The sequence below is a fragment of the Perognathus longimembris genome, chromosome 14, assembly GCF_023159225.1.
Source record: "Perognathus longimembris pacificus isolate PPM17 chromosome 14, ASM2315922v1, whole genome shotgun sequence".
NCBI lineage: Eukaryota > Metazoa > Chordata > Mammalia > Rodentia > Heteromyidae > Perognathus > Perognathus longimembris.
The window spans coordinates 18,595,662-18,619,675 of NC_063174.1; the positions used below are offsets into that span (position 1 = coordinate 18,595,662).

At 34.8% G+C, this 24,014-nt stretch overlaps 1 protein-coding gene across 2 annotated transcripts in view; it reads right to left on the minus strand.

Annotated features, from left to right (window-relative positions):
• Nucleotides 1-24,014, minus strand: part of Mdga2 (MAM domain containing glycosylphosphatidylinositol anchor 2) — a 701,866-nt gene that overhangs the window by 138,451 nt on the left and 539,401 nt on the right. For both annotated transcript variants that reach the window (XM_048362528.1, XM_048362529.1), the window contains exon 7: nt 21,695-22,024. In XM_048362528.1, coding sequence (XP_048218485.1) covers nt 21,695-22,024 — 330 coding nt within the window. The remainder of the gene's footprint in view (nt 1-21,694; nt 22,025-24,014) is intronic.

The following is a 24,014-nucleotide window of genomic DNA, read 5'->3' on the forward strand; positions in this document are numbered from 1 at the left end:
GAGTAAATTAAGTTCTTTAGTCTGTACTTAGAAAGTAGCTGATTCATTTTGCTTCCTCAAAGAATGCAAAAGAAGGTTAGCATGTGTGAATTCTGTGGGAAAATACTGTGCTACTGACAACAGCTTCTGCAATTATTTATTTAAAATGCAGAACTATTTAAATTATCTTTAGTAATATACGTTAAAATGAATAATATAATGTTCTTCAAAATAATTAATCACAATTAACTAAGTAACACATGTAATTCTCTGCAGCAGATTCTTCCTACAATCCTGAAATAACTGTGTCCCCAAATTCTGTCTTTGTTGAATTTGGGGAAATAGTTTAAAACATCTATGTGTATTTCAATATAGAATTCATAATTAATATTAAAATATAAGTAAATAGTATTTTAAAGAAAGTATAGGGTTATTAATATGATCACTACAGGAAAGAATTATCATGCTGGCCAGATATAAATAAATACAATCAGGTAGGCCTGAAGCCAGATGTGGTGATTCATGGCTATAATCACAGCTGCATAGGATAATTTGATAAGTCGTTTTTGTAGAGCTCAAAGTTTGCAATTCCAATAATCCTCACCAAGACACCAAGAGGAACATTTTTTTTTCTTTTATTATTTTCTTTGCTGGTCCTTAGGCTTGAATTCACAGCCTGAACTTTTTTTTTTTTTTAATTAAAGGTCAGCACTTTACTTTCTGAGCCACAGCTTCATTTCTGGCTTTTTGTGTGTATAACTGGAGGTAAGAGTCTCACAGATTTTTCTGCCTGTGCTAGCTTTAAACTGTGATCCTCAAATCTCAGCTTCCAGAGTAGCTAGGATTACAGGCATGAGCACTGGCTTAATGAGCACTGAAAATACTCAGATGATGGTTTAAGGCAAATTAATGAATATCTTTCCACTTAAAAGCAATTGCAATTAAAGTCCTAAAAATAATGTGTAAGCTAATAAGCTTTCCTCATTTTCAGTACAATGAAAAATCACATATCAGTTAAAAGAATATAGTAGGGTACACTTGGAAGATACTCATGGTGAAAGATAGTTAGCTATGCTGACATTTCCCAGTTATTAGTGGACCATGTGTGATAGCGCAGCAAAGTTGAGGAAAGCCAAAAATACTGCTGCTTATTCATAACTAAAGGAATAAAGGTTGCTACCACATGCACACTAGAAACAACTCATAATTTAAAAAAAAATACAAGGAGATAGTAGTGCTCATTACATGATATGAAGTACTTAGAATCTGTTGTTTTGAAATATTACTATTTCCCTGAGATATAAGTTAATAAAATATATTTTATTGTTATGTTTCCCTCTGGACTATCCTTTAATGAGCAGATAAAATCGAATTTGTGTATGTCCCTTTTGCCTTCTTTACAAAAAAATTCATACCATTACTGAATTGATCATCCTTAAAAACCATCTGGGGGCTGGGGATATGGCCTAGTGGCAAGAGTGCTTGCCTCGTATACATGAAGCCCTGGGTTCGATTCCCCAGCACCACATATACAGAAAATGGCCAGAAGTGGCGCTGTGGCTCAAGTGGCAGAGTGCTAGCCTTGAGCAAAAAGAAGCCAGGGACAGTGCTCAGACCCTGAGTCCAAGCCCCAGGACTGGCAAAAAAAAAAAAAAAAAAAAATCATCTGCATCTCTACAGGTGTTGTTCCTCATTTTCCAGGAGAGAAGGCCTAAATCCCCATGGCTTATTTTGCCCTTCACCTTCGATAAGTCCAGGTGCTCCTAACTCTGTTCTCAGTCCAGGCAGGATTTTAGATCTTCATAACAGACACAAGGTTCCTTGATTCCTTCTCAATTCCTCACTTTTCTTCTTCCCATCCAGGAATGAGTCTGAGCTGGTCAGCCCCACTCAGTGGTTCTCCAGTCTTTAAGAATCAGTTTAAGTTTTGTGTTCTATTTACTCTTTTCTGGCTTCTCGGTCCTTTGTTTGTGTTTCCAGTCACTAAATGATAATATATCTATTTACTCTTTCTCTATGTTGACAAAATATGTACTTAGTTCTTCAGTAGCTTGTAGGCCATGTAACCTTTTAAATCTTTTTGAAAGTATTTGAGTATTGATCAATTGATAGGTCAATAACCAAAGTTACTAAAAAAAAAACAGGTACGAATACAATTGCTGAATAATTATTGAAAGAATCTCCAACACTTAGGTGAAACATATAAGCTTCAAGATCATTTTTTAAACATGAATACTACCTATTTTTAATTCTAAAAAATTCACCAAACAGTGGTTTGATGTTACCACTGCTCCTATATTTTGATTTGGTCATAGTAATGATAGGTAGAAATAATACACCCTAATATGGAAGCAGTTGATAGCATTCAGTCGTATGTCCACTTTGTGACTTTCCACATTTAGCAGCCAAGGAAAAGATCATCCAACTTCCAGGGCTTCTACCACTTACAGTCCTTTGGGTAAGTCACATAGGAAATAAGCACTTATTTATAAATGCCTTCATACCAGATGGCATGCCTACTGTTTCTGTCTATGATGAATTAGCATAAACACATCTCTTACTGTACTCTGTAAAGAAACACTGCCTTTTATTATTTGTATTGACACACCCTTTAAAGCATGTTATCTCACCCACAACCAATCAGAGGATGCTTGTAAAACATGATTGACATTGTTTTACAAATCTACCAACCCAGCAGGAATATACCCAGGTTGAAAACAAACATGAGGTTGAAAAAAGCCCAGTATCTGCATCTGGAAATTCTAAGGGAAGGGAAATGTACATTCATACACCCTCATACACTCATATTTATTTTTGAAACAGGAAATCTTATTAGAGTGGCATTGTCAGTTATATGAAGCCTATGGGGAGAAATAAGATCCTGGAGGTAGCCACACAGAAGGTTTGGCCTTAGAGAATGGAGGACATACAGTGTTATTCAATCAGAAAAAAAGGTTTGGCAGGCAATCATTCTGGCTGTTCCAACTTCCCTCTCCCAGCAGGTGTTGCTATGGCACAAGAATAGTCTCAGAGGGATTCAATAGAACACCAAATGTAAGATGAAAGAATAAAGCAGAAAAATGTTCTCTGTGTAATCTTCATAATTTCCTTGCTTCCCAAGCTATAACACCAGTTGCAAATAAACACAGGTTCTATTATTATTAGAACGTCAAGGAAAATAAATGAATAGGATTCCAACTCAGGTCACTGAAGTTCCTGTTAGTTAAGTTTTCAAGTATCCAGTGGTTATTCTCTTCCTATTACCTGGTCTTCTAACTTGAGTTTATCATAAAATATTTCCTAGAATAATTCAAGTAAAAGAAAGAATTAATGGAATTTTCTACTACTCTCTTTGGAAGAAGATGTGAAAGTATATATATACATTCATATACATACATACATATATTCCTTTTTCTAATTTCCCCTTCCTGACTTATTGCATATGTTCCTTGTATGTTAAAATTCATTAAAGGAATGATAGTCATTGGTTAGGAATGTAAAGTCTCATAAATAAAACTTTTTCTTCAACAACTTAGTAAATATACACGAGCAAAGATTATGAACTAGCAGGAAAATATTGGAAGTAACAGAATTTTCTTCTGTAATAAGGAAAAAGTAATTCAATACTTAAAATAGCACAAAAGATTAAGATAAGTTCACCACTACATTATTACAAAACCATTTTATAAAGAAATAAGCAACCCAGAAACATTTTGGGAAACTAGAGATCCATTCTTCATTTTCTTACATATGTTTCTTTCATGTTTGGCTTTATTTATTTTTTAAAGTGCTACATAGTGAATCTGGAGATGTATAGGTATTTGTGTTTAGTCAATGAATTTTAATTTAAATAAAATTTTAAGTTAAGGATACTGCACTCCAAATAGCATATAACATAAATTACAGACAATTGGAAAAAGGAAGTTATACTAGCTAAAATGTAAGCTTGGAACTCAGAATTTATAGTTCTTACAGTATGTAATATACATACTTGCATGCTTTCTACTTGATCATATAAATGAGAGACGTAATTGACCTGTCTACCTTCCTATGTGAGCATACATGCAGCGTGACTTGAATTAACTTCAAGTTTTCTGGGAGTATCAAATGCCCTAGGCTTCCTAGAGTAACTTTTATTCACAGTGGTAAACTTTTCAGTGCTGAGATGCAAGAAAAAAAACACAGAAATATATATATGTATATATCTTTAACCTATTTCAATAAGCAAATATGCTGAAGTCTGAGGATAAGAGACTTAATTACAGCCAGTAAAGACATTTAAAAATTACACTATTTATTATAGACACTACTTCTTAGTCAGGGTTGGCATAATTTTTCCTAAACGATTCTCAAAAAATATGGAGAATGTAAGAAAATAACAAGTGTACAAGATTAAATTTTGACTTTGACTAAAGGTTTACCTCATATATTACATGTGTAATCTTACTAAGGGAAGCCATAATTTCAGTTTCCTCATCTGGAATTTAAGTTATTCATAATGAAAATTAGTAAAGATTTTAATTATAAAAAGGTATAATGCATAACCAATATATAATATTCCTAATTGAATATTAGTTACATCTTTTTGCCATTGCTGTCCTTATTGTGATATAAATTACTGTACTTTATTATTCTGCATATTCTTCTTTCTAGAGGGCATAGATTAGATCTTATTCTTACCTATGATATGTAAACAATGAGCAAAGGAACATATATGGTTAAGCAAAATGTTCATATGAATAAATTACATAAATATGCTTATGATGGTAGGTAGAAATAAATCTCATGTCATTATCATGTACACAGAATACATTTCCATGCCATATGAGACTATAATATGTTTGAATAGTTAGAGGCTCCTTCAAAGATATTCAAGGAAAGGTGGCAAGCAAGACATTGCCAATAATAATCTGACTTCTATGTGTTGATGTTATCCTAATGTGTCACCATCATAGAAAGAGCTCAGCTCTCATTCTATTTCTGTGAAGTAATGAGGTCTGGACATCCCTCAATACATCTATTCGTCCCTATGAGGATGGCAAAATGTCACTGCTGTACATTTCACAAAGGTCACAATGTTACCATGAAAAGCAACAGCCAGAAAGTAAAGAACAGAAAAGAGCTGTTGGATCATGTTAATTATGTTATTGCTTTCCTGTGGATGAAGAGACTCTAAATTAAAAGGGAGATAAGCTATAAATTATATATCAAATGCTTCTTATGAAACCATAGCAAAGGAAAGATGCTTTAAAGCAAGTAGTAATTTATTTTTTTGCTTTCTAGAGCAACTGTTGCTCACAGTGATAAACTCTTCAATGCAGAGTGGCTAGAAAAATCAATTTACTTCTACCATGAAAAGGCCATTTGTCTCCTTATAGAACCCATGTGACACTTTTAGGCTTCTTATAAATGATCACTCTGGACAATGCCTGTGGTTTACAAATTCCCTAATTACACTACTGATTTTGTACGGCCGAATATGCCTTATCATCCAAAAATCTCACCATCTTAATCAACATTCTGACATAAAAATGAAGCTGGCTCTTTCATGTTCTATCCAGAGAAAAATGAAACAATGGAACACAATGTTCTATCATGAGATCAGAGCCACATGTTTTTTAATTCAAATGAGATTTAATTAACAGATCTGTTAGTAAATAACTTGGTCATTTTAACAAAAAAAAAAAAGGAGGAGGGTTTTCCCGAAACACATAATGTACTTTTTAACAAATATTCTACTGATGCACATGACTGCATATTATAATTCCTTCTGCTAGTCTGAGAATTACAGAATGGTGTAGTAAAGTAAAGTTTTAGATACAGTCATTTGAACAGCTTATCATTTTTATTGTCTGGTTCACATATTTAAATTGCTCATGCAATTCATACTATGCAAGAGTCTTTTGACTAGTGCAATGGCATTGCTCTCATTTCTCACATTTTAGTGTAGTCATTATTGCTGACAGAAGTTCTATAAAATTTGGGAAATTCTTATTTCTTTATCTATCATGTACTAGAGAGAAGTCTGTTGTTCTTAAATATTTTGTTACTCTGCAAATAATTATCATGTGTTATTTTCTAAAGTTTTCATTCCTGATCTGGAGCTGCTAGCTAAGCTGGTTGATGCCATTATGACTCCAGAGGCCCCAATCCTTCAGCCAAATAGGAAAACATGAACAAAATGTGGCAAGTCTTCTTAGATGGATTAAACTAATCAAAATTATGTTTCTCATGGTAAATTCTGGAATCTGAATCTTAGTACTTGAGCTCAATGGATTGGAAGAATGCATGCTATTCTAGAGAAATGCTTGTTCTGAGCCAAAACTGATCTAGGTTCAATACCGTATGTCATGACATAGTTGTTGTGAAGCCACAAAAAGCTCTTTATATTTTCTAAACCACAGGTTTGTTTGTGTGTACTTTAAATAAATATAATTCCAATGCTTCCTCCAAATGTCTGCTTAGAGTCCTGAATTTAAATTCTGGAAGATTGAGTTTACCAACTAGAATATAATGCAAGGTCCAAACACCTTTGTTTTTCTGTGTGCATAGAAATTGTCACTTCACACTACATGGTGTACAATCTACATGAAAAATTTCAACATAGGCTTTATTTACTAAATTGGGTGGGGGGATTTTACTCTCCATTTAAGCTGCATGCTTAAATTTTTTTTTGTATATTGGCATGCTGCTATAAAATGATTTAAAGTACCTTCACCATAAGCAGTATGATCTCCAGTAGTGTGCTATAAGTTTGAATATATAACCCAGATATGCTGTTAATATTTAAATTATGATACTTACAAATTCATTCTGTAGGTATAGTTAGGTAACTATTTAAAAACCCAAACTATAGGTCCGCTCATTTTAAGTGTCTGAGTATGATTATATTAAACTGCATTAGGTTTTTTTACTTAATAAGATGTTGAAAATGATCCTTTGAGAATTCATTACTCCTCAAGTTTTGTACATTGGTTAGAAGGGAAAATGAGTGGGACAAGTCGCTAGCAAGGAGAACCTCCTGCCCTAACACTCTTTGAGATGTGTTCATAGACTGAATGATTCTTTGACAATCCTTTGACTCATAAGCAGTTACATGTGGTATATGATCCAACTACACTGATACCTGAATACATTCTAGACTATCTTGTCATCTGAGTACAAGTGTCCAGCTTTCATACAAAGCCTTTATCAAAGAGGTAGGACTGGACAACTGAATCACCAGAGATATTAAATGGGATGATTCATTTAACCTAAGATGTTAATTCACTTGGAAATCTCTAGAAAAGCTATTTATTTATTTATTTATTTATTTATTTTGGCCAGTCCTGGGGCTTGGACTCAGGGCCTGAGCACTGTCCCTGGCTTCTTTTTTGCTCAAGGCTAGCACTCTGCCACTTGAGCCACAGTGCCACTTCTGGCCGTTTTCTGTATATGTGGTGCTGGGGAATTGAACCCAGGGCCTTATGTATATGAGGCAAGCACTCTTGCCACTAGGCCATATCCCCAGCCCCTAGAAAAGCATTTGGAAGCTGAGACTTCAATAAAGCTAAAGGCAAATTATAGCTGTAAGAAACAGACAAATTATATGAGGTTTCTGTCCACTTCCTTCTTTATAGATTATATTAGGTAATTTATAGATGCCTTCATTATTTAAAATTTATGCTAATAATTGAAATAATTAGCAATTACATTTAAATGTTATATGATATGGGAACCAGGAGTGGCTCCAATAATCTTATTTTATTTACTTAACAGGATATTTTAACATGTGAGTGTTCCATCATGACACAACCTAAATCCTAATTAAAGATTTCTTTAAATTTTCAATATCATTTTCGAATCTCATTGATACTTAACCATGAAGAATGGGTAATTTTTAAAATAGAAGAACTTAATGAGGCTCTCTGACATAGAAAATGTGTTTATTTGGGAGAGATTTTGGAGTTGTATCATTGCATGAATCACAGTTCTTGCTTCTACTTTAAAGCTCTTGACATAACTTTAGAAACTCTGATATCAACATTCCAAATTGTAAAATAAACAGACACTGAATACAAACTACATACATACTACAATTCTTCTTGAGATGCCAAAACATCCACACACTTAAGAGTAAAATTTGCATACAGCAAAAATGTGTCAAAGTTTTCATTTTCTACTCCACTCAGGTAAATTTGTGAAAATGCCAAGGTTAGTGTTGATACTACAGTTTGAGGACAGTATTCAATAGCTATCTTCCATTCTTCTCTATAAATATGATGGAGATATTTATTCTCTATTAGTTAAGATATATATCATAAGTCTCTAAAATTATTGGGGGTTATTACAATTTCATAGTCAAGTTATAGAACTAATCAATAACTTTTTCCAGTGCCCTTTAGATTAGTGAAATCTATATTCAACCATTTAAAATTCTGACAACTCCTATGTTCCTATTATTTTCATTAGCAGTGGATAAAGGGTGTAGGAAGCACAAATCAGGCATACTCATCTCTTTTTTACTGATCATGATAATAAAAAATGAAATGTTATAATGTGAACAGTAGAATCCTGGTCTTTTAATGTTGAAAAATTGGGGATATTTCAAGATATTAATAACAGGGAAATTATAAGAGCAATGCCATTTCGTAATTAAATACATTCAGTTTTATGTGAGCAAAGTGTAATGTAAAAATATGAATATTTATTGAACTCATATAGAAAATAGGTTATTAATTTAACTCAGTCTTTGTATTCATGTTACTGCAAACAAAAAAAGCAAAATAAGAATGTAATTTATGACTTTCAGAATAATTTACAATTTAAAAGTGTCTTAAATATTCCCTCTGGCTCCTTGAAATGACACTGATAATCTTAAAACATCCTGTGAGGATCTACAAAATGACGTGTAGCCTGTTTAAAACGATGTAAAAAAATCTATGTGTAAATACTTCCTATTTCAAATGATCAGACTTAAACTCTAATAATCTCTTCTCTATTTCTTCTTATCACTATTTTGTCTTTATCGTTCTTCCATTTCATGCCTCATTTATTATTCTTCACCCTTCTTCAATCCTTCAATCTTAGTGCTGACACTTAATTGAAAATGAAAGTTTGCCATGCGCAGCAAGTCTAACATCTGGCAAAAATATAAGCATGTACATAACTTTAAATGATAAACAGAACTGTATTAGATTCTGAAAGAGTCAGAAAGAGATAGAAAGTTTTCCACTGGGGATTTTTGTGTTTTTACATAATCAAGGTGCCAATTTTCCTTGAGTCCTATCAGTCATTCTCATTTTTTCATGCTTTATACTGTTTATGATCTCCTTGCACATTTTTTAAACACATGCTTTGTATTCTCAGAAGATTCCATCTGTCCCTAATTAACACAAAATATGTGAAATACTGACCTTTTTTCTGATCATCAGACCCAATTTTCTGTCACCCAAAACACAAAGATACCTTAATATTCACTCTACTGCAATGAGTCCCCAAATAATTTGTTCTCTCAGACCTTTGTCACAACCAAAAATATGACATTACCACACTCTACACCAGCAAACATGCTGCTTCAGGAGCATAAAATCCTTAAAATTTTAGAAGGGGTTAAAAAATTTCATCTAAAACAATTCATTTCAATGCTGAGTTTTTACTGCTGTGCATATATATATATATATATATATATATATATGTGAAAAAGAAGAATCAAAACTACTTTGTCCAAGTATATTTTTTACATGAAAATTCTGTATATAAAACAGAAAAAAATGTTCTGGTCTAATTGAACTTGGGTTAAAATGCTCAGCTGATTTTTTTTATTTTCCTCTTTCTTAAAGTTTAGTATATCTTCAGAAAAGTTCAAGTGATTTATAGTCATGATCAGAATCTCATTTGAATACCAGTTGTTCGCTTAATCCCTTTATTCATTAAATTGAAACTCTGAAGTCCAGCTAACACACGATCATGGTCATGAAGCTACTAAGTTACTAAATTTAGGCCTAGACCTAAGTCCAGAAACAGCACTACAATAAAGACATTGCTTTGTGTCAATCAGGCTCTTTTTAAAATCGACTTAGTAGCATTGGTCATCGACTCCACTGCTCCTTAGTAAGAGAGGTTGTGGTGTTCCACAGCACCTCATTGATTTCTATCAATCTCTCCAGGAGAATAAACAAAGCCTCCCTATACAGAATCAATCTGGAACATTTTTTCTTGAGTTCCTTTTTCACTCACACTATCTCTTCCAATTACATCTTAAAAATACTGCTCTAAAAGATGGTTAAAAAATAAAGAATCTATTACTATAGCTTTATAATACAGCTTGAAGTTTGGCATTGTAATACCTCCGGCACTGTTCTTTCTGGTTAGGATTGTTTTTGCTATTCGTGGTCTTTTATTGTTTCATATGAATTTTTGGATTGCTTCCTCTATTTCATTAAAGAAATGCAAATCAAAACAACATTGAGATTCCACCTCACCCCTGTAGGAATGTCCTTTATCAAGAAAAACGAACAATAATAAATGTTAGAGGGGATGTGGCCAAAAGGGAACCCTACTTCATTGTTGGTGGGAATGTAAACTGGTTCAGCCACTCTGGAAAGCAGTACAGAGATTCCACAGAAGGCAAAACATAGAGCTCCCCTAGGACCCAGCAGCCCCACTTTTGGGCATCTACCCAAAAGACCACAAACAAGAAAACACTAAAGCCACCAGCACAACAATGTTCATAGCAGCACAATTTCATAGCTAAAATATGGAACCAACCCAGATGCCCCTCAGTAGAAGAATGGATCAGGAAAATGTGGTACATATACACAATGAAATTTTATGCCTCTATCAGAAAGAATGACATTGATTGCCCCATTCGTAAGGAAATGGAAGGACTTGGGAAACATTATAAGTGAAGTGAGCCAGACCCAAAAAAACATGGACTCTATGGTCTCCCTCATAGTGAATAATTAACACAGGTTTATGCTAGTCAAAGCAGAGGCTCACAAGAGCCTAATAGCTATCGCCCTATGAACGCATAAGATGAGGCTAAGTGAAATGAACTGCATGTTATGGAAACAACTGTTATATCACTGTTGTAATCACTTTCAACATGCCATGTGAAACCGTAGCTTCTATTGTTGATGATCTTCTTGTATCCCCTTCCTGTGGTTGTACCTGCACTATCACTGTATCTCATCTGAGTACACTGGATACTGTATATACTGGTATTAGAACTAGGGAAGTGAAAGGGAATATCACAATTGAAAGACAAAGGATAAAAAGACAAACAACTCCAAAAGCAATACTTGCAAAACCATTGGTGTAAACCAACTGAACAACTCATGGGGGGAGAGGGAAAGAGGAAGGGGGAAGGAGGGAATGAGGGAGGAGGTAAGAAACAGTACAAGAAATGTACCCAAGGCCTAACGTATGAAACTGTAACCTCTCTGTAAATCACTTTGACAAGAAATAAGAAAAAAGTTAAAAAAAATAAACAATCTAGATGCAATCAGAGTAACTGACTTGTCACAGGTGCTTGGTCTTTTCATTTAATTAATGTCTACACATTTCTTAATCCCATTGACTTCATTTTCTTCTTAGTTAATAATTTTGCCACTTTTGTCACAAATTTGAATGTTGCTCAGTGAGCACTTCCTCACAAAACAGGTAATCTGTACTGTTGGGAAAAACAAAAATATATATTTGTTTTTTTCAATTAATTTCTCATTAGGGCTCTAGACTAGCTCTTTTCATAATTTAATTTTTCTACTGCTCCGCTTAATTGTCTCTTCTGAAAACACCAGATGTATGACCCCAAAATCATCAATCAGATCATACTAATCCCTTGAAAACAGTTGAGTGGTTTCTTCTGTTTGTGTGAATATGATACAATAAGGTCTAACGTAACACCTTATATTCTTGTTAAAATTCTATTGTCTCATTCCTAATAGAGCCCAGTCCAATCCTGCCTTCAGACCTCTTACTGACCAGATTCAATATCATTTTTTATGTTCTTCCATGTTACTTTGAGTATGTATTAAAGCAAATTATAAACTTTATCTGTTAAAGTTATTCAAGAGTAATCACAGTGGAATGTAGACTTGTACACTATATTCTCTACATTTTAATTTCTCCCTTTATTCTACTTTCTTATTCATTTAATCATATATATATGATATTATATATATATAATTTGTTGTCACTGTTGCCATGGATTAATTCTACAATTGAGAATGACACTTATTATCCTAGTTGATCTTTGAAATTGTAAATAAAGCACTGGTCATCATTCTCACTGTCATTGTCAGTTACCCTTGCTTCATAAGTTAGATTTCCTAGGCCTGAATATTTCTGCACTAAGAAAAGTTTCTTTAAGATTAAGGATTTTTTTTTCTAGTAAATACATAAAGAAAGGAGAAGAATCACACCTGCTGTATTCATTTCTTGCTGTAGGTTTCCAATCTTCAATAGACTTTCTTAAGCTGTCTCTATCTGCCAAATTACTCCTTACTATTGTGTGATTTTAGTAATTCCTCTTAATATTTAGGATATTTAAATATGCATTTAGGCTTCTGAAGATTCTCTAAAACAGTGAAAACCTTCTTGATTATTTGAATTGTTTGTGCTAAAAAAATAGCAAATAGGACCTTTTTTCCAAATACCATCTCTACTAACAGTGCTTAATAAGAACCAAGTAAAGGAAATATTTGGTGAGGGCAACTGATGATATTTTTTCAAAATTACATAAAATATGAAATAAATTCTTTATAACAAGTTTCGGTGCTGTTTTCTACTGTTTTAACCACTCAATCTGAAGGAAACTATAATATATTCAAGTACAGATTTCTTATACATTCTTTTAGACAATGTTATATATATATATATATATATATATATATATATATATATATATTTGTAGAAAACCTGCATCAGACAGATATGCAGTCTCTTTACTAACACTGAACAGAAAACACTGTACTTCTTTCTGGCCCATATCATGGACAGAAATAACAACATTTTCAATAAGGAAAGCCCACTGAGAGAAAGAAAGTTACAAGACTTAAAGAGGAAATGTCATCTGTAAGAAATGAAGTCTTGCTGATAGCAGTGTGAACACTGGCCCTTCTGATAGGCCCTTCAGAAAAGAAGCAGCAGACTATGTATAATAAGAATCTTTAAAGAGTCAGTATATCTCATTTTTCATAAAGTTATACTGTTCATTAGGCCTTTAACTCACTCAAAAATACATATATACACTGATAAAAAGATAGATGAGAGAGTTCACAAATTGTGTAGGGACAGGAGCAGAAAACGCTGTATTTTAGTAATAATGAGATCTGAGCAATTACAGAATCTCGGGAATAGTTGTCATTTAATTTTACAATTTAGACAGTTTTAACAAAGACAATAATAAGCTTAGCAGGGTATTCAATAGAAGATACAAGTGAACAAGGAAGAAGAAATTTGATGCTTTGCTTTATTCTTTATAATTGGTATTTATGTTTGTATGAACAAATAAAAGTTAAATGTTGGTTTAGGGTATAGTAAGTCTATTGAATCCAGATTAGTCTTTGCTTCACTTCTTAATCAAAAGTTTCTGCCATGTAGGATAGAGTTCAACATATTATAGCCCATATGCAAAATATACTGCACCACCTGCTTTTATAAATAAAGTTTCATTAGACTATATCTGTGCACATTCATTTACTATCTATGGCAGCTTGTCTATTATACTAGAAAGATAAAATAGCTGTGACAGAACATATGGCCTCAGAACTTGAAAATTACTACCTGGGCCTTCATAGAAAGTTTGCCAACAGCTGTTCTCTGTCATTAATTCAGAGGTCATGGATTGTATTTCACGTTTGGAGTGTAGGAAATTCTTTTCTCTATCCAGTAACTTAGATACCAATTACACAAGTTTAGAATCCATGAAAAGTTCCTCTGATCAAAACATTGTCAGGGTTTCACATGTTATACTTATGACTTCTTCTTAGATAAAACTACCTACCCCTTCATTGTAGTTATTCTATAGAACCAGAAGTTATAATCAGCAGAATTTCATGAGTTTCTTTTCCTCTTTAAATGGAAAAGGGCAAGGAAGCAAATCCAATTAAATTGATTTAATCATTTTTTTCTTTGCTTTCCTGCTTATTACCAATTCTTATTCATTGTGTACCATAGTCCTTTGTTATCAAGAACTTTCATTTTGCAGATGTGAATGCTTGTGTAGACTCAGGTTAACTATCACAATTAGAGTAATCAGACAGGTAGTCAGCAGCAGAGCTAAAAGTGTGAACTCATTTTTCCACTCGGACATCACTGTGCTCCTACAGTCATGTTTCAAGCACTTGTTTAATTCAAATTCATGCTCCATTTCTTGTTATATAAAATGTCTACTTATTCTAATATGGGAGTAAAATGATACCCCTCCAAAAAATCACTGTCTTCTATTATATTTACACACCAGATGTCTTACTATGGATATTTCTATCTAACAGAGTCTCACTGCTTAGGTTTTCAAGGCCTGATGTACATACATCTGTGTTTGCTATAAATCCTCAATCATTGAGTCATGCAAAGGAAGAAAGATATGCAAACTAATGAACACCAGAAACCTCACAATGGAGTTGCACTGAAGGGAGCAATAGGATATTTCACAGTCAACTCTCTCTAAATCAAAAAACTGCCCCCCTCCAAAACCAAATAAATTGATCGTTTATTATAACTACTCAGGAGACCAAGATCTGAGGATTACAGTTTGAAGCCAGCCCAAGCAGGAAAGTCCATGAGATTCTCATCTCCAATTAATCAGGAAAAAGCCAGCAGTGGAGCTGTAGCTCCAGTGAGAAAACTGAGAGACAGTACCCACACTCTGATTTTAAGCCCTTGTAATTACATAAACACACACACACACACACACACACAGACACACACACACAATCTACTATAACAATTATATATACATACACAGATATGTATTTGTGTGTGTGTGTGTGTGTGTGTGTGTAAATGGAGACCATGCAAGGAAAATATTTAACAAAGTTTTAATTTTGATTTTAACTATTGTCAAGGGTACTGAGAGTTAGGTTTAATTAGCTAAGGGATGGGAGAACACCACATGCCATTCAGGCAGGAGAGAAATTTATTCCCAACTGCTGCCCTGCAGTGCATGTTGGGTGTTGCAGACCCTGAGGTGCCAGGAGCTGGCAAGGTGTGAACAAAGGCTCCACCTCCATTGACTCCAACCCTCGGGGTTGCAGTTACCTGCCCTTCTGTGCAGACCCTGAGGTGCCAGGAACTGGCTAGGTGTGAGCAAAGGCTCCACCCATTGTCTCCAACCCTCAGAGCTGCACAGGTTTGCCCTTTTGTTTTGGTGAACTGCTTCTTTCAGCTTCTGGGCCCTGGGGGCTTATCTGGGGAGACACGGTAGACAAGGATTGATTGCAATAGAATGAAGAAGAATGCCTGCTGTCTGCAGTTTTCCCAGCAGAGGGTCCTAGGACAGCATTATGCAAACGTGTGACAAATACAGAAGGTGTATATAATTAAATATTGCTGAAATAAACAGAATTGTGCCATTCAACCTTCTTTCTGTCTTCATCATAATCAATCCCCTTGCCCCTCAGAATCCTTGTTCGTGCTGCGGCTGGCCTGCGGCAACTGGCACCTGAACAGGGACCCTAGGAAATCATTGGAAGGACTTCTCCGCACAGAAGTAGGCAGGTAAGGAGACCGCGAAGAGCAGTAGCGGAAAGGGAATAGAAAAAGGAAAAGAACAAGAAAAAGAAAAAGAGAAGCAGACGTAAAATGGGGGCGAAACAGAGCAAAGAGAGGCCACTGTTTCTGATCGTCCTCAGAGCCCTTCCAAGAGAAAGGGGCTGTAAGATTAGTTCAAAGGGGCTAGAGGAATTTTTGAGGTTATAGGGAATCTCTGCCCCTGGTTCCCCGAGGAGGGAACAGTGTACTTGGCCATATGGCAAAATGTGGGCCAAGAATTAAAGAATCAAATAAAAATGAGAGGAAAACAAGCTATTCCCCCTCAGACATTTTCTGTTTGGAACATGATTAGAGAGAGTCTGGACACGATCACTAGACTGAAATTGTTTCTATAAAATCATTGTCTGAGGAGAACAATAAAGAAACCCTCCTCTGTGTATCAGAGGAGGAGGAAAAGGGCTGTCCATCAGAGTGTGAGTGTTAGAAGTATAGAAAGTCTGTGTCAGTCTTTTGATGCTCTCTGTAAAGAGGACAAAGACCTTCCTGGGCACCTGCCCTTCCCCATTCCTGGCCCTGTGAGAGCTACCTTCCCTGTGACCAAGGGGGAAGGTAACTACCGCCTGCTCTTAATTCAGACTCCTCCACCTATGTCCGCAGTTCAAAAGGCTCTATTGAGTGGAAAAGAGTGGGGAGGACACTGGGGATTTCCAACTTTTTCCTATCTTACAAGACGAAGAAAACCGGCAGTATGGTATTCTAAATTTTAAGGAACTGAAAGAAATTAAGACTTCCACTGCTCAATATGGGGCAACTGCTCCTTTTACATTATTCCTGATTGATAATTTGGCCCAACAATCATTATGCTCAGAGGACTGGAAGACAATTAATTGCTCAGGCTTGCCTCAATGGGAGAGATTATTTGTGATGGAAGGCAGAATGGATGGAAAGGTCTGATCAGGTGGAAAACTACAATAATTACACCAACATCCCTGTATCCTCTGACATGATGGTGGGTGCAGGTAAATATTCTAATGTTCAACAACAAATTAATTACCCAGAAATTGCTTATGGACAAATTAATGCATGTGCAACTAAAGCCTGGAAGAAACTTCCTACTTCTGGGGCAAGGACCGAGGAGTTATCTAAGATCAGACAGGGGCTAAATGACGTTTTTCAAGCCTTTGTTCACATCTAGCCAGCTCCTGGCACCTCAGGGTCTGCACAGAAGGGCAGGTACCTGCAACCCCCGAGGGTTGGAGTCAATAGAGGTGGAGCCTTTGCTTACACCTTGCCAGCTCCTGGCACCTCAGGGTCTGCAACAGTTGGGGATGCATGTGGCCTAAGGAACTGGAAGCTGTCAGGCCTGGGTATAAGTAGGGCAGGGTTGCAGAGAGAGGGGAGAAGGTTTGGCCATGAAAATGTGGAGCCTGAGACCCGTCCAGGGTTGAATGGGAGGTGTGACCTGGGGCAGTCCAGGGTGAGACCTAAGAGAACCTGCAGGTTGCATGGTAAGGTAACAACCTGAAGGTGTGCCAGTTACCTAGGAAAGGCAGGTACTGGGCGGAGACTCAAACAGAAGGGACGCTTTGCCATCCCTCATGTGAAGCATTTTTATTTTGTAAACTTAATGGTTACAATAAGTTCCAATGTATTTCAGCCTCTAATTAAGGCATTTATAATAATTATAATACTATATTTTAAATTATTGGCAGTCTTGCCAGATAAAATCTAGCTTTAGTAATAAAATTTATGAAATTAAACCAATGTCACTTCTTTATTATTAATATCAATCCCCAAGTGATAGCAAGCAGTAAAGAATTGCCTTAATTTTCCTGGAACTTACCAACTGGTATATGTTTTGTCAAATGTCCACTCCTTCCAATGCAATCATTACAAAGCTATTTCTTTCAATGTTTGCTCACACACTATTTATCTGTGACATACCCTGACATTTCTTCCTTCCTGTGCGAGACCCTGACCAATGCAATCACAATGTCTACAGATGTCTGACCAAACTCTAAGCACAATCTCTCTATTCTTTTCCATGTCTAGTCTCTATGTAAATTGTCTTGACAATTTAAATTATGAGCTATCTCAGAACGCGGTACACATGTACTATTGTGCCCAGAAGGGAGAAATCACTAAGTAAATGAATCTGAAGAACATTGAAATTTAACTTGGCAAAATAATAAATGATCGCCATATTCACAATTTGTATGCTTCAAGAGTAAGTCCTAAAAACCTTTCTAATATTAAACTGATGTGAAATTAAGATACTTATGATCATATTAATCAGAACTTTTGTGAGCCATTTAAATGAACGACCAAACTCAGTATTCATATAGCTAGCTTCTCTAACATTTTCTTATAATCAAATCTCAAAAAAACTATTAATGTTATAAAGTAGCATTTACTTTCTCAAAGTTTATTTTATATTTCAATTTAAAAACAAAATCAGGCATGTGTTCAAATATGACTCTGTAATTGAAGAAATGTTTTCTTGTATTACCCAGAAATGTGTTATCCTGATTCGTTCCATAAACATCTTAGTAAGTAGCATGTAAGTCTCAAAACATAGGAAGTACTGAGCTTGTCGATTCATCACATGATATTTTTATGAAAACTTCAGGGCTCAGAAACTTTGTTTCAAAATATTGCCCTTAAATGATATTTAACATAAAAATAAATTTAACACATGATAAGACCAATGATCATTTGGTCAGTGCTTAGTTCCTTACTAAAAACAAAACTTGGAAAACCCAGAATCTAAAAGACTTCCACACATACTCATTTCTTAACAATTGCTTAACAATTCTCTTTGATTTGCTCAAACAATTTGTGTTATTTCCCTTTATATTCTCTGTGGTTGTGAGTATTAAGTCAGTCAGGATCTTTGTCCATGTTATTGCTTCTGAATTCTCCTCAATTACCTCCTAGCCTATTAAAGTATTGTGTTAAGGGCAGTTATTTATCATATAAAATCAATATTTTTGTTTAGATTTTGTTTCTTTTTTTCCAGTACTAGGAATTGAACCCATGTCCGCCCACCTGCTAGGCAAGCACTCAATCATTTGAGGCATGCCCTCAGCTGTAGTTATTATTAATGTCAGTTGAATTACAAGATGTCAGTCCTGTAGAACTTTATCCTGGCCTCTGGTATTCCATTGTACTGTAGGGGGAACAGAATATCAAAGCCAGTGTGAGAATAACATGAAAACAGTAAAGACACAGTGTACTATCACTTTTACAAGTCATCTCAGTCCCCACTGAAATATAATCTCCTGAGTGGTCATTTTCATAAGTGTTTAGCTGTGCTAAGCTATTTTCATGCTCTTGTGTTGCGAATAGGAATTTCTTAACCATTTTTGGACAATGGTCTCATTTTAACTTTTAATGGACACTCGGAACGATGCAGCTATGACAGCCTAATAGTGCAATTCCACTGTCATAGTATAGAACTGTCTATTGAGTAATTGTTCTCAAAGTCAGCAGAGAATTACATAAAAGAGAAAAAAACCCCAAAAAACCACCAAATGCCAATTTACAGAGGTAATAGAATAAAACAAGCCACATGAGTGAGAAACTAGGTGCAAAAATTTAGATTATGTATTGAATACCAACTGTATGCTCTGTGTTGCCTCAAATACCGAGATTGCAACACAATAAACAATGAGACAAAATCTTAGAATTTTCAGGATTTCATTCTAGAAGGATCTAGATTTGAGTGATGGAGGGTGGTAAATTTCATTGGGGCATTGTTTGGAAGTAGAAAATAGGGTTTTAAATCTTACTTCTAGTTGATATTCATGAAAACATAATAGTTGAGAAAATTAAGTTGTTACTACTAACATCTTAGTATTAAAATATTCAGAAGTAAGGCCAATTGTATGATTATCTTACATTTTCCTTTTAGAATGTTTGGAAATTTCATTACTCAATATTGGTCATTCATTCTACTTTCTCTTTTGAAAGACATTGCTTCAAATGGGCAACATAAGTAGTATGCTTCAAAGTTAAAGTTAGAACTCATTTTAGCAGTAATTTTGTAATGTCTCCTTTCATTCTGTGGTCCCTTCTCAATGAACTGTAAATGACCCATGCCCCAATCGAGTTAATACTTTTAGATAAAAGCATTGATTACTTGGATTTGTTTTTTGTCACTGGTTGTGAAAAACAAATGGGGGGAAAGCAGGCAAGTAACACTACAAAACAAAATAATTCTTATAATTAATTTTAGAACAGTCTTGAAAAGGTATCTCCCCCAGAAAATAAATGCAAATAATCTTGGATTTAATTAAATTGTTTTTATTCTTTTTTGTCAGTATTCTGGACATTATTCCAAAGCTTTGCTGCTCCAGGGATAGTATTCTGCCACATTGAGCCACATCTCTACCAGTTTTCTGATGGTTAATTGGAGATAAGTGTCTCATGGACTTTCCAGCCTGGGCTGACTTTCCAGCTTGAACTGCAATCCTCAGATCACAGCCTCCTTACTAGCTGGGTTTACAAGCATGAGCCACCTTGCAGGGCTTGTCCTTACTCTTATTGGAAGAGAAAGACAGCTTACATGGACGTCACTTAGTTTAGCATCACTTAAGGCATTAGTCAGAGAATGTTTGCTAGTTAAATATGTATATATCAGTAGTTTTCCACCAACATGTTTAAAAGAACTCATCTCCTAATATTACCATTGGCATATGAAGATTGTTAGTTTGATAGAAAAACTTTTTTAAAAATCTGGTAAAAGACTAGTGTCTAAATAGATGAATTTTCATCGCTCCAATATCCTTGCACACTAATTATAGTAGATAAAAATTGACTATCCTTTAGAAAGCAGAATGGTGAAAAGTAAGCACTTTTTTTTCTGCCTTAAGTATGGAGCGTGTTCTTTAAAGAGTAATATCAGTCTGATGCAATGAATTTGGCACCCCAAAAAGGTACAAAGTCAGAGGTGAATAACAAAGTACAAATCAAAACGCCTGCCTGGGAGAGGAAAGCCAGTTATTAATACCATTAAAACAGAGGATGTCTGACCATTACATTCTATGTTTTCAATATTTATCCAATTTAGTAACAAGGTGACAAAATAAATACAGCTAGTATAGAAGCTCACTGGTTACACATAATAGAACTGAACTTTTAAACCATCCTGAGATCAATTACTGTGGTCCCATAACAAACCACAAACCACTAAAACTATCCTTATCAATGGAAATACACTTAATCACAGAAAACTAACAATGTATTTCCATTTGAACTTTATTTAACTAGTTTCATTGTGAAGTGTTGCTACCCTAAGATTTTCCAAAAACTCAGTCACATCTAACTACAGATAACTGTTAAAGGAGAAGGTATTTCCTATGTCTCTATTTCTTTTTGAGGGTTGGGGTTTGGCACTATGCATTAGCTTTTCACTCAAGGCTCCACCACTTGAGCCATACCTCTACTTCTGACTCTTGAATACTTAGTTGAAGATGAGAGTCTCACAGAATTTTGTACCTCACCTGGTTTGGAACTGCAGTCCTCAGATCTCTACCTCCTTAGTAGTCAGGATGACAGGTATGAGCTACCACTCCTGGCTCTTGTCTTTTATTGAAAAATTTTAAATTATCTCTCAGGATTTCCTTTTCAGAGTTAATCAATTTCTGTTCATCGACAATTTCTAAAAATTGCCTCAATTCTTTACTTAGTCATTATTAATCTTGGTAAACATTATACTTTAAAGTTCTGCAAAGGTTTATATTTCATGAATAATAATAACATTTAACCTACAAAGTTAAATCTGTCTCAGTGCTATTAATTTTATTCATCCAATTTTTGTTGAATCTCATGGGAACCTAAATTGAAATGCAAATAATGTCTCTCAATCAGGTATTCTTCTGGCATTCAGAACAATAAGATTTTTGGTTTTAGAAAATTAAAAAAAAAATAAGTTCTCAGGTTGGCTGGATCATTGTGTCAACTTTACAGACATTATTCTTAACGTGAACAAGAAATGCATCAGACGTGTGCTTCTTACCTGTGCTGCTGGAAATATTGACATCAATGCTGATATCAGATATCCCTCCTCCCTTCAGAGAGGCTACACATGTGTATGTTCCAAAATCCGTGAATTTTAAATCAATGATATCCAAGTTTGTGGTTCCCGGGGAGACGTCGGGATCCGTCTGGGTAATCACCATCCGCTCAGAGCTTCTCAGTGGACGGCCGTTTTTAAACCAGCTGAATGTTAACTCCTCAGAAGGAACAGCTTCGACTTGACAAGATATTTTTACCTCCCGTCCAATCTGGATGTTGTCATCTTTATGATAGGGATCAGGCGTGATCCAAAATCGTCCTTTCTTTAATGCTAAAATATAAAAATTCCATATGCAGTTAGCATTCCTTTTGGGGGATTCATTCAATCTTCTAGGTAAAGGTCCCTGGGCTGAAATAATGTAAAGGAAAATAAAATAAAATGTGCATGTTTCTTTGTTATTTGCATATAGTTTTCATACTCATCAACCTCACCTTAACCATGGAGAAATAATCCAAATCCTTAAATCATTAAAGACTCTTAAAATTGCTTTCTAGAACTTGGATAATATATTCCTTTGAAGACTGAATCTAAGGTTGATCAAAACAAGCCCAGGAAGAGTTGAGTTTATTCACCTTGACAAGGCATTTTCAGATAGAGAAATAACCTGAACTAGAAAAGAAAAACTATAATAAATGAAGACTTTTGCTACCAGTACTTTTATGCTGCCATACCTAGAAATTTCCAGTTCAATCTGTTTGCTGATTCGCTTATGCAAGTAACCAAAAGACCCTCTCTGAGAGATGGCTTGGAATACCTGCCATGCTTTTATCCCAACCACAGTGCTTTGTGAGTAGGTGCTCACAATCTGTGTCAACAGTAATGGCTCTCCTTCAGCTGGAGGAGAGTTTACAGGCTTCTGAAGATTATGAACTTTGACACTGTGAAACTGAATACAGAATAGAGTTTTCTCTCTTTTGTCAAATTCTTTTATGATCATACTTTTCTTTTCCCAACATCCTCATATGATAAAAATACATTCATGATAAAAGTAGCAAATACATGAGACATCATCGTCAGGATAAAACACTGATCATTCACTTTTACTTATTAAACCCATGGGCAAAAAGTTGCTATCAAGAATGATGTCAATTTAATAGATCCACAGACACCAGAGGACTTCTAACTTCATTTTTCAGAATCCCTCCTGAATTTAACATAGTTTTCCTCAGTTCAATTAACACCAGGGAATTCTGGAGATGTGTAGAATGAGCTGGAGATGAGGATATTTTCAAATCTTTAGGAAAGAAAAAACAAAAAACATTGCTTCTAAATTTCTTGACTTGTTAACTTCAAATATGTTGTATGTTTTTGTTTTGTATGTTTTGTTTATATATGAAATAAATAAAAATGAGAAGCAAAGATAAAAAGTGAAATGTGTATCTTTCTTTTTATCCAAGATATATCTGTAGGAGTCCTTCTCTAGAATTAGCAAGTTAAATTCCAATTACTCAAGATTAACAAAAGAAGAACAAGCCTAATCCTCACATCCTGTAATTTGTATACTCATAGATTATGGGTCAATTTATTCACCAAGCAAATTAATATATTAAGTAGGTATGAGTTGTTTTATATGCTTTGTGATATATGAATCTCAGAAAAGAAACACCAAATGATTGTTTAGAGAGACCACTAAGTTTATCTTAATGAAAGCTCCAGAAAGCAAATATAGCATGTTTTAATATTATTACTCATTAGCATTTTACATAATAAAATTCAGCCTATGAATCTTTTTTATGCCTAACAGTTTCTTTAGAAATAGGTTACTGTGGGAAAAGGTTAGGTACCTTGGGACTCTTCTACTCGCTACCGTGATGGATTTTGATCTTATAGGCACTGACTTCACAATATACCCAGAAAAGAAGAAGTCGTGGCTACCATACCAGATAATGTACACAAGAAATTCACTTGTAGTCACAATTCTACAGTACAAATCAAATCACATTAACATAGAAAAAACAAAATAAGCCTAGAATATTTTCTTTTGCTGGCATCATAGCATTTAAATGAGTCCTTTATAAAATTGCTCCTTAAAGAAAAATGATAAGCCTAAATGAATATTTATACAATAGCCATCAATTTTGAAAACTTTAACTTTTACATATTTACATAAATAAATTCATCTTACCATTGTGAGAGAATATCAGAGGAAGATTTTGTTAGCATCCATGAGCTGTACAAGGGGATTCATTGTTGACATCTCCATATTTCCTTACCATGTACTCTGATCTGATATTCCCTACCATCATTCATTCGCCTTCCT